The sequence below is a fragment of the Oreochromis niloticus genome, linkage group LG7 (assembly GCF_001858045.2).
Source record: "Oreochromis niloticus isolate F11D_XX linkage group LG7, O_niloticus_UMD_NMBU, whole genome shotgun sequence".
Lineage (NCBI taxonomy): Eukaryota > Metazoa > Chordata > Actinopteri > Cichliformes > Cichlidae > Oreochromis > Oreochromis niloticus.
The window spans coordinates 21,527,296-21,539,177 of NC_031972.2; the positions used below are offsets into that span (position 1 = coordinate 21,527,296).

At 38.4% G+C, this 11,882-nt stretch overlaps 1 protein-coding gene across 3 annotated transcripts; it reads left to right on the plus strand.

Annotated features, from left to right (window-relative positions):
* The first annotated feature begins 3,351 nt into the window (after positions 1 to 3,351).
* On the plus strand, positions 3,352 to 10,825 carry smad4a (SMAD family member 4a). 3 transcript variants are annotated; one of them, XM_013276715.3, is made up of 11 exons: positions 3,352 to 3,489; positions 5,192 to 5,484; positions 5,593 to 5,767; positions 6,001 to 6,030; positions 6,110 to 6,313; positions 6,545 to 6,652; positions 7,131 to 7,181; positions 7,293 to 7,476; positions 7,577 to 7,745; positions 7,907 to 8,045; positions 8,831 to 10,825. In XM_013276715.3, the coding sequence occupies exons 2-11, from the start codon at positions 5,245 to 5,247 to the stop codon at positions 9,040 to 9,042; spliced, it is 1,512 nt and encodes a 503-aa protein (XP_013132169.1). In that variant the 5' UTR covers positions 3,352 to 3,489; positions 5,192 to 5,244; the 3' UTR covers positions 9,043 to 10,825. The 3 variants fall into 3 exon arrangements, with proteins under 3 accessions (XP_013132169.1, XP_025764771.1, XP_003453910.1); XM_025908986.1 differs by lacking the exon at positions 3,352 to 3,489 and adding an exon at positions 3,497 to 3,843 and having other exon boundaries at positions 5,129 to 5,484; XM_003453862.4 differs by lacking the exon at positions 3,352 to 3,489 and adding an exon at positions 3,497 to 3,843.
* The last annotated feature ends 1,057 nt before the right edge of the window (positions 10,826 to 11,882 follow it).

Consider the following 11,882-nt stretch of genomic DNA (forward strand, 5'->3'; position numbering starts at 1 on the left):
TGAGTAGCTGCTATTACAGACTATTAATTTTGTGATGATAGCTGACTGCTGTTTTGTTTTTTATTGTATTGTACTCAAAGAAATACTCTTCAAGAACAAGTGGTTCTGCATTCTGCTTTATTCTGCCATTATATTTGCATATAATGCAAAGGACACATCATTCTCTCGTTCAGTGTAATGCAGGCCGAACAGCATTGTGTGATTCTAACATCATCTGCAAGTTTCTAAATATAATTTTGCTCAAGTTGCTTTCGATTATTTCTGCTGAAGTTTTCAAAATACGTAAAATCCCCCTAAACATGTGCTCATAATAAATAAAAAGGCAAATGACTGTGCAATTGTTTACAGTGTGAAGAGTTACAGCCTGCTTATGTCTGTGTGAGCGAAACAGACATTTATATCAGTTCAGTACTTTAATTGTCCAAATTAATGCAGCACTATCGCATTGTGTGAGTCATCATATTCAGAATAGCCTGTTTTTTTGTCAAAATCTGCCAAACACACACATTGGAAGTCATGAGTATGAAGACTGTAAAGCATTTTTATAGAGTTACAGTCATTTGTGGTCTTAGAGGAGCTGCTAAGATAAACATTTAATGGGGGCAACAGCCTGCCCATAAGAATAAAGATATGTGATGATATAGCAATGTAAAGGAAAGTAAAAACAGAGCACAACAGTGTAAAGGAAGATGTAGGAGAAAAGATCGTGGATGAAAATCTGTCAGGATCACCCTCACTTTCCAGCACTGATTTGTTACTATAATGTACTATTGCACACAGTAGGCCTGTGCTCTGTGTCGACAGCCATGCATTACATCTTGCAGACCATTAGGATTTTGTTCTGTGCTGTGTACAATTTCTTTTTCTTTCTGTGACTGTTGTCTACATCCATGTAAAAAAAAAGTTTTAACAGGATTTCTATGAAAAGCTAAGAACGGCCTGTGATTCGATACCTCGTAAAACCACCTTTATCATCAATAACTCGAGATGATTGTTTTCTGTATGACTGTATCAATTTTCACATTGTTATGGAGGAATTCTGGCCCACATCATTTTTAATATTGCTTCAGTTCATCAAGATTTTCTTTATGCTCAGCTCACTTAAGGTCGTACCACAGGACTTCAGCCAGACTTTGTCTGGGACATCTTGATTTGTTTCTTTTTCAGATTTCTTTGTTAGATTTGTTGGTGTGTTTAGGATCGTGTATCCATACACACTTAGCTGCTGTATGGATTTGTTTGTGTATGTGCTATTAATTTATGCAAATTATGATTGCACTGCTGTCCTGCTTGGCCAGGACATTTTTGATATCAAGAGTTTTTTCCCCGGTTAAATAAAGGTTAATAATAATAATAATAATAATAATAATAAAAAACCCTTCCTGCTTCTCCAAGGTAATTGTTGATCTCTTTCCTCCTTGGCTTTGGGTTAGCACACAGCTGAATGTGCTCAAACTTCTTCTTTTGTAAAGATGCTCACACTTTCTGATGATCATAGAGTGTATTTGATTAGCAGCACTAAAAGAAGCAATAAAAGTGTCCTTAGTTATTCACAGGATTGCATTGAGTCCTGTGAAAACATTCTTTTTCACACGACAGCAAATATATATATATTCTTTCCAACCTTGCTTTTGAATGCAACGTTTCATAACTACTACAAAATGTCAGTCTGTTATACTCCGAAAATTAACAGTGTGGCACAGCAGGAGTTCAATGTCAGTGAAACGTTGCAGAACAAAACTCTTAGGAAATTAGACAATGAGTAACACACTTCAAGAGTCATTGTGACAAAATAGCTAACCATTTTCACCCCCCTGGTTTGCACTGTGCCAGAGGAATTTTTAATTTTGACTGCACAGACTTATGCGCTGATGCAAAAATCTTGATTTTGACACATGAATCACAGGTTTTAGATGATATTCAGTCTTTTGCAGTTTATATATAGTGTTATGCTGCATGTATGCTGCACTTTACTAAACTTTACTAAACTGTGGTAAAACAATGCTCTGTTAACAGTGGGAAGTAGCTTCATGTTAAAGCTTTTTGGGACATGATTGTGCATTTACAGGTAGAAACTAGTGACATGCAACAGGAAATAAGTGTTTATTTGTATGCAGAACCAGTATAGATCTTCCTGGAAAAACTAGTGTTTAAGTGTCCCGGTTGTTTTTAATCATTTATTTGAAATCATGACTTTTGTTTAATGATTATAGTTTGATCCACCATAATTGAAAATAGCTGGAGACATAAAGTAAATGTGAGCAGATGTAATTAAATGATCTCTCTGTGTAGCCCATTTAATTTAGCCCAACCAAAGGTCATTTTTCACAGTCCCTGATTGAGACTCGACTCATTGTCTCCAGTTTAACTCTGAGTCTGACATATGTAGCAATGACAGGTATTCATGTTAAACATAGCCAAAGCAATTTCACACAATGACGCCAGCATATGTAGCATACAAATAAACCCCAAGACTAATGGCATAGTAATATGCTTGTATGTATTCAATGCATGTATGATATCACTGAGAGCATAAGGCCTCTCAGATGGTCATCTCAGGCCCAGTTCAAGATTGAAGATTGAAGATTCAAGAGCTTTATTGTCAATACAACAGTATACACAGTATACAGCGTACCGAAATGCTGTTTTACCCCAAGCCCCCATGGTGCATTTAGAAGTATATAAAAGATATTTCTCCAAGAGATATAAAACTATGAATTACAAATAAATACCATGCTAAATTTGGGTAAAATTAAGGGATAAAACAGTAATTGCTAACTATACAACACTAACTGTACAATAAACAAAGACAGTTAATTGTGGCTTTGAGCACAAAGCCATGCTGTTCAAAAAAGGAAATCTGCAAAAGAGAGAAAACTGCTTGTTGCAGACACTGGATAAAGTGATGAGCAACACGGACACATAGAATTAACAGCTTATTTTATAGGTTTTCTTTTAATAAATGGTTAAGCTCGAGACCTCTGAGGTAAAAAAACCCCAAAAACAAACAAAAAACAGCCAGCTTCTCACTGTTACATAGTACTCTGAATCATCTTTAAATACCCACAGGCCGCACATGACATCTTTCAACCACACACACAAAACACTAAAGCCACTGAGCGGTTTCTCGTTTGCCATATCTGTAAATCAGCCCCATCCTTTGATGAAATTTTGACCTTTGTCGCCTTATGACAGGAAGTCATGGTATGAATAACATAAATAGTATCTGATCAAGTAGAGGAACACATCTTTTTTAAAAATAATTTAATATTTGGTGCAGTGTACACGTTGAATATCCCAGAACTCACTGAGACTTTGATACTCGAAAAATGAACCGGTTCGCTGTAGCAATTTAGTTTTCGCTCTCAGATATCAGCTTTAAGCTCACAGCAGCGCGGCGATTTTCACTGTCTTTACTGTAAAATAAACAAACAGCACCGCAGCGGCACGCCTGTCACATCCTGCGTGGGCATGCGCAGATGGAGCGTGGTGGGTGGAGATTTTTTTTTGTTTATTTTCGTGGCTAACTAGCTAGTAAAACGCGTTGTTGTTAGCATTTATATTTCCCCCTCACATTATCAGTAAAGTATAAGAAGTCGAACATATAAAGGAGTGCGAGTTTAGCGAGTATTACACTGAAACATTTGACGAGGCTTTTAGGTTTGGGTCCATCACAGAAGACCATCGCAAGCTAGGCGTGAAGTTGATGAAGGTTAGCGTGTGCTAGCAAGCTAGCCGAAATAACGCTAAGGCAAGCTAGTTAACGCTGGCACTTCGTAGATAAAGTAAACCACATATTATCTCCTGCCGCCACGAACAAGGCTACAGCTCGGTGGTATCACTGTAAGTGCGCAACATTTTCTCTTTGATTTGTGTCGTGATTTATATATTAGAATTAGTTGACGAGTAACCCAGTGTTAGCTAATGCTAACAGAGGATGAATTGGAAATTGCTGGCTCTCCCTATTCTGTTCATTAATTGTACATTTGCTCAACGTGCATTATTATGAATACACAGTTGTTCGTGATCATGAGCAGTGTAGTTCCGATCACGCTGGGTTGCAATATACTGGGGTGTAAGAGATAGAGGAACTATAAAGTTACCCGCTTCCATTAGCTATATGGTGATCTCATCTTAAATCACCATTTAAATAACATTTTATGCTCAGTCATCCCTAAAAAATTTAATGATCCTTAGTTTGTACAGGTATAATTGTCGGTGTGAAGTTTTAGCTTCATATATCTAATACTTTCAAAGATATATATTTTTCAAAAATCTGTCGACCAACTTCCAGCATGTTTTTCCCCACTTTGAAATCTGAGGCCATGTTTGAACACGAATATCTCAAAAACTGTTAAAGATAAAAGCCTGAAATGTTTTACTAGCCTCTCTTAGCGTAATAGGGAACTAGGGGTTGTAATTTGTGCCAGATACCGAAAACAGAAAATTAGAAATGTGAACTTTTCTTTTATCTTGGTCCCAAATTGCAGACTCTGATTGTCTTTTATGGTAAGAAAATTTCATGCTCGTATCTTTTTGAGATATTCATGTTCAAGCATGGCCCCAGATTTCAAAGAAGAAAAATATATAAACATCTAAGTTCAAATTTCACAAATTGGTCAAGCAGAAAGTTTACACTGATTTAAGATGGAATTACTTTATTAGGACAAAGGCTAGTTACATTTTTTTTGTGAGACTGTATAATAAGTAAAACATTAACTGAGTATCAAATTAATTTTTCAGAAACTGAAATTATTTTGCCCCCCATACAACATACTGTATTTGTCAATGCAATGGATGAATGGGAACTTTAAAGCAATGGTTACAAATTAATTATGTGCCTTACAACTCAGACGTCAGAATGACAACATTGTTGTCAGCACCGGTTCATATGTGCATAAAGTATTGAATCAAAGATACAGAGACAACCTTGAGCAGTCTTCTTTGGAAAAGTTGCCAGAGAAACTCTTCTTTCTGTGGCCAGTACATTGAGTGTTATGTCAGTCAGTTCTCTTCCCCACCTGCGGTGATTCACAGGTTGATTACTTTACTTTACTTTATGAATTGTGGTGTGAAATCCTGATTATTATCTGAACTCTCACTGAAGACACTTCTCCTCCTGCTTTAGGTTGCTAAATTTGGGCAACAGTGGCTCGACAGTAACTTTACCTTCTCATTTCTTCTGGTAAAGGCAAAGAGGACACAGCTGGAAAGCCTCCCCAAGGTTGAAACCTAAGGAGCAAGATGTCAATCACAAGCACCCCCACGAGTAATGATGCCTGCTTGAGCATTGTGCACAGCCTCATGTGCCACCGTCAGGGAGGAGAGAGCGAAAGCTTCGCTAAGCGAGCTATCGAGAGCCTCGTCAAGAAGCTCAAGGAGAAGAAAGATGAGCTGGATTCCCTCATTACAGCCATTACTACAAATGGAGCTCATCCTAGCAAGTGTGTCACCATACAGCGGACTTTGGATGGACGCCTACAGGTAAAGCAGCACATTCATACTTCTGTGTTTGTTGGTGTTACACACTGTGATTGTAAATTGAAAAACTTTAAAAAAACCTGTCCAATTTGATCCACCTCTTTGCTTTAGGTGGCGGGGCGGAAAGGGTTTCCCCACGTTGTCTATGCCAGATTATGGCGATGGCCTGATCTACACAAGAATGAGCTAAAACATGTGAAATATTGCCAGTATGCGTTTGACCTGAAGTGTGACAATGTTTGTGTCAACCCATACCACTACGAGAGGGTTGTGTCTCCTGGAATTGGTGAGTAGATGTTAATTTTTGAGTTATTAATAGATATAGAGTAGTAATAAAGGGTTTATATAAGAATGTTACGGTTTATTCAGTGTGATAATTTTCTTTGATATCATATCTCATGTTTATATATAATATTTAGTTAAAAAAATCCAAGTTTCTTGCCTAATTTTTACTCTGATTATTAAGCCACACTTAGAGTAATGCTGATTAAAATGTCTCGCTGTTAAATGTGTTTGCAGACCTATCAGGACTGACCCTCTCAAGTTCAGGTAGGGTGAGCATTTTCTGTTTGATCAAATTAGATTTTTGTGAATGTTCTTCAGTTCTAACCACGTCCTGTTCTGCTAGGTCCACTCTTAGTAAAGGATGAGTATGACTACGATAACCAGCCATCTCACTCCAGCTCTGAAAACCACCTGCCGACGATCCAGCATCCACCGTCGAGGCCGGGCCCACAGGAAACATTCAACAGCCCTGCTCTACTTCCCCCATCAGAGGGCAGCAGTTCAGCTTCTACTTCTGCTTTCTCGACCATTAGTGCCGGACCCTCAAGTAAGTTACGAAACAGTGTCAGCACCTTCTGCAGAATTAAAATAATGCAGCTACTTTAAAAACACTGTGAATCTAAATGTTGCTGTTTTACACTTGGGATTTGTTAGATTTAAATAAGCATTTTTTAAGGAAATGAATTAATTTGATTACTTATTTAGTCAAAGTTACTTTTATTCAGTCTTTTGTTTTAAGCTATTTATTTATGCAGCTGTTTTAAATGTATGCTTACAGATCCTACCCCGAACTGGAGCAGAAACCCCAGCTTCACCCCAGCGGTGCCTCAGCACCAGAACGGGCACCTACAGCATCATCCGCCCATGCCTCACACAGGGCATTACTGTGAGTGAATATAAAACATGCACAAGTTCTGCACAGCTTGGACAAGTCAGATCTGATAAATTCATTTGTAATTTTCTGTGTTCAAGCCAGTGGAGACAAATGTGCTATTAGGCTAATTAACCCTGTTAAGTAGTTTAGTTAAAGACTGGCTGCTGTAGCAGGGACACATTAGTATTCTACAGAGACGTGAAGCCAAATAGGTGATGGTTTATTTATGAGTTATTGAAGATATTAGTGTTAATACTTCTAATGTGTGAGTGGAGTTAAGTTTATCAAATTTAAAAGTTGATTTGAAAATTACTAAAATAATCTTCATCATCGATGTCTGGGCAGTGACCTTAATGCATTATATGTTTATGAGTCAGCCTCTTTTGGTCATTTTTAGCTCTAGCTTTAGCTGCTTTGTGTTCAATGCTCATTTCTAAATAAAATCTCTCTGTTTAAATACACATGTAATTATTTTCAACATGATTTACAGGGCCTGTTACCAATGAAATTGCATTCCAGCCACCCATATCCAACCACCCTGGTAAGCACTGGAAGAAGATCAAATACAGTTTGCTTTTTAAAATTTTTTTTTATCCCTAATTGTGCTATGAGTGAACTTGATTGAGCTCTGGTTGCTTGCTGGTTGTTTCAGCTCCAGAATACTGGTGTTCGATTGCATACTTTGAGATGGATGTCCAAGTTGGGGAGACGTTTAAAGTTCCATCCACATGTCCAATAGTGACTGTGGATGGCTATGTCGATCCATCAGGAGGAGATCGCTTCTGCTTGGGTCAGCTGAGCAATGTCCACAGGACGGAGAACATAGAGAGAGCCAGGTACTATGTCACACACTCTAAAATATATCATGATATTGTTTAGTGAAAAAATTCATGTCAAATATGGTTACTATTTACTTCCTGTCCTTCATGTCGTTAGGCTCCACATCGGCAAAGGCGTGCAGCTGGAGTGCAAAGGTGAAGGAGATGTCTGGGTGCGCTGTCTGAGTGATCACGCAGTGTTTGTGCAGAGCTATTATCTGGACCGAGAGGCTGGACGCGCGCCTGGCGACGCAGTTCACAAGATCTACCCCAGTGCTTACATTAAGGTACGATTAGCATAACCATGAGAGTTGGACTAATGATAATCTCAGTAGATTATGTGAAGTGTCCCCTTTTCTGTGTACTAGTAGAGAATTTTGACCATATATACACGGAGTCTCTCAATATTTGTAGACAGATTTTTAGCATTTGCCTTATCCCCTGCCAGGTGTTTGATTTGCGTCAGTGCCACAGGCAGATGCAGCAGCAGGCAGCGACGGCTCAGGCAGCAGCTGCAGCGCAAGCAGCTGCAGTTGCTGGGAATATTCCAGGTCCAGGCTCCGTGGGAGGCATCGCCCCTGCGATCAGTGAGTCTTCTTACTGCCACTCTTAGCCTTGAACAAGTATATTGTTATGATTACTTGTGTTTTTATGACAAGCTCTTTTTATGTTTGGTAAATGTTAAGTATCAGACAAGAAACACTGACCAAAGCACTTTTGAGATGAGGAAAGTGAAAGGTGGTAAAATGTATTTATTCATTACCTGTTATGCACAGTTCCTCTTTTTATACATTAAAACAAACAATGTTTTCCTTCCTTTACTTGTTGGTTTTGTCAGACTGTTTTGAGAGACTTTTTAAAAAATACTTTAGATTTTTCATCTTTATTATCTTTAACTGTCAATGATGTCAATGATGACGATGATGAAAGAAACCTCTTTATAGCTGACCGGTGGTGCAGTGGATAGACTGAGGCTTTTCTGTGTGCATCTTGCATGTTCTTCCTGTGCCTGTGTGGGCTTCATCTGGCTACATGCATATTAAGCTAAATTGTCCATGGATGAAAGGTAGAAAAAGTGCTTGAAGGGTGTAGAGTAAAGCACTGTATGAATGGATGACCTTTAGTCTGCAGTGCTTTGAGTAGTCAGTAAGGCTAGAAGGCTAAATGAAATTTAGTGGAAATGCAGTACAATATGCAACCTGATGTGAGTGGGAGGAATGAGTAAATTAGTAGTACTCTCTGTGTGGTAACTGTACCTACTTGGTGTGTTCCAAACAGACACACAGATTCAGTTGCCCCACGTTTCTCTGCTTTGGTTTGGCCTGTAGTGCCACATCGATCTAAAAATTGCCGCCTGTAATTTCCCCTGCAGGTCTGTCAGCTGCTGCAGGCATTGGGGTCGATGACCTGCGCAGGCTGTGCATCCTCCGGATGAGCTTTGTGAAGGGCTGGGGGCCGGACTACCCACGGCAAAGCATTAAAGAGACACCGTGTTGGATTGAGATCCATTTACACCGAGCCCTGCAACTACTGGATGAAGTTCTGCACACCATGCCCATAGCTGACCCTCAACCTCTTGACTGAGTTAAACCATATGAACTGTATTAGGAAAAAACTAAAAAACTAAATAAATGAAAAATAACAGTTAAAAACAGAAGAAAAACAAATCAGACTCTACTCTTAAGAGAAAAACTCCAGCTATAAGCCTGGAGTGCCAAAGGAGGACTGCAAACACAGGGATGGTTAATAGTTTCTAGGAGTAGGAAGGAGGACATGAAGGCCAGCAGTATACTCCAAAACACACTTCTTTAAAAATCCAGCGCTGCAAGCAGTTTCCAGAATTCTGAGAGACTCCAGGTTTGCAGTTTCAGTGACTTCCAAACAGCTGGAGGAACATGTGAGTCACACTGGGAGGACTGGCAGCGCAGTGGAAGAGGACGGCCATGAAAAAGGAAGCTGATTGTTTACTAAGCGAGGCTGCTTAACATCAAACGAACACGGCCTGTGCCTCTCTAACCTCAAGGCTGAGGTTACAAAAACACTCAAGGTACAATGATAAGAATTAAAGAAAATATTTTCACTGAGAATATTAATGCAGCATTAGTGTTGATGCTGTGCGAAGCCAATTCATCCATTTTCTTGCGTAAATTATTTATTGAAATATTTGGCTCTCAAATGATTTAGGTGTTTGATCCCAGCTCATCCCAAATGTGATTTCAGCTGGAGTATACGGCCGGTCCAGTCCTCCTCTTATGGCTCTCTTATACGGCTTCATGTACACGGAGTTGTTTCCCCCTCACAGATCAGGCCATTAATGTAAAATTATGTTATACATTACCCATGCTCTCGTAAACTGTAATCTTGCTTATTTTTCCAGTGCTGGCAGTCCTTGTTTGATGTGCTATGATTTATATTCTCCTTTTGAATATTTCTTTTTGTAATAACAGAGCATTTTGAAAAGCCCATTTTAGATGAACTCGGTTTCTCTTTCAACGCCATAAAACCTTCCTTTTTTTCACAACCAGTCAAGGCTGTTCTAACCCAGAGAAAGTAATGGCTTCGACTGAAAATTTTCAAAGCCAAACTTTCATTGAAATTAGGAAATGGTAAAAATAAAAATCTCACGCCTGTGTTGATATGTTACTGTATTTCTTTTACTAGCTTAGTGTCCTTTAGCACTTTATTAATTTGTAATTAATTTGTCTTCTTCATAGTCTCATTTGTGGTTACTTGTGGTAATCATATAATCTGTTAGCATAGCTGAAGGGTTTTCATTGCAAACTACTTGCGGTTTATATGCTATCTGCCCAAAATCTGTTTTTACTTTCAAACACTCACCCGCAGCAGGTGTGACTGGTGTATTTGGCTGACTTCAATACTTTAGAGACACTTTAGGTGGAGTATTTCTTTAAGATGGCTCACAATTACCCATTTTTAAATTAACATATTCTAGCTGAGTAACTGAGGGGTGAACTGTGAGAGGAAGTGTAAGCCATATTGATGCCAAAAAAAGCGAAAAGGTTATTGGACCGTAGTCATTTCAGTATTATGTCGCTTGTACAAGCTTGGTTTTAATGATCAGAACCATTCTAGTTTTGTTCAGCACTATTGATCAAACAATATTTTTGTTATCTGGAGCTCTGTTTACCTACAGCTGTTGCAGTATTTTATACTCTTTTTGCTACTTTTACAGTGATGAACCACCCGTTCTGAAAAATGATTTAAAAAAAAAAGTGTACAATTTTCAAGAAATGCAACTTCATGCTTTTCTTTACAATTCTGTCATACAATCTGAATACATACAGAGTTCGAATGCTATTGATGTTTATATGTATGCATATGGTTGAATAAAATTTAATGGGCATCGCTCGGTGAGTGGATCAAGCTTGTTAAAAAGGACGCCGGCTTTGAACAAGAAAACGTTTATTACTGCAAAGACAAGTCACAAATTTTAAGAAAAACAACACTAAAGCTAGCCTGAGCTGAGATCTGAAATATTCAGAAAAACAAACTACATGTGTCTTTAATAGTTTCTATGATCATCAATACGACACACTAAATGATAATGTCGTAAATATAAAAGCCCCCGAATCATCCTTGTTTTTTTTTTTGCTTTTTTTATGCAAAATACACGATACAAATCATCCTACACACATCGGTTTGCTTTGCCAATTTTGAAAAATATACATTATATGAAGAAAACTTAACAGCACACAAAAGGAAAGTCACATGAAGTTTGTGTGTATATATTATATCAGATACTATACATTATCCAAAAAAAGAAGGGGGGGGGAAAGTAATCACAAAAGCACTTTAAGCCAACATATCAGATAAAATGTTCACCAAAAGAACAACTGAAATAGTTAAGACACAAATAAATATACCTTTTCTTTTTTTGATATATACACACTTTTGTCTAGGGTGAAGCCAAATAAAAACCTTCCCTAAACGCCACTCCCAAATGCTTGTGCTTGCATTAGAGGGTGCTACAGATGGCCACGACTCACCGGACTGTCAAATGGCACTTAGAAAGAAAAAAAAAAGAAAAAAGGAAAATTACAAATCTCAAAACGGGTCACAGCATTCAGAAAATATTCAAAACAAATCACGATCATGAGAAAAAAAAAAATAATGAGAGAGCATTTTACTTACAGTTTTTGTCATGGTTCATTAACCAGTTCTGTACAATAAAATGCAGGCAATCTACCATGAGCAACATGAGCGTCTCTGTGTGTGTGTGTGTCAAATCCAGTAAATAATCAGGAGTCCAGTCTGAGGACATGTCTTTATGCTTCCTCAGCATTCTTAGTGGCAGCACCTGTGCAAGGAAATGTCTGTTCTGTAGCCTCTATCTGTAGCCCACCAGAGACCCAATAGTCACCAAGGCCCACTGCTCTGGCCGGGGTGAAATTAAAGGCACTGGA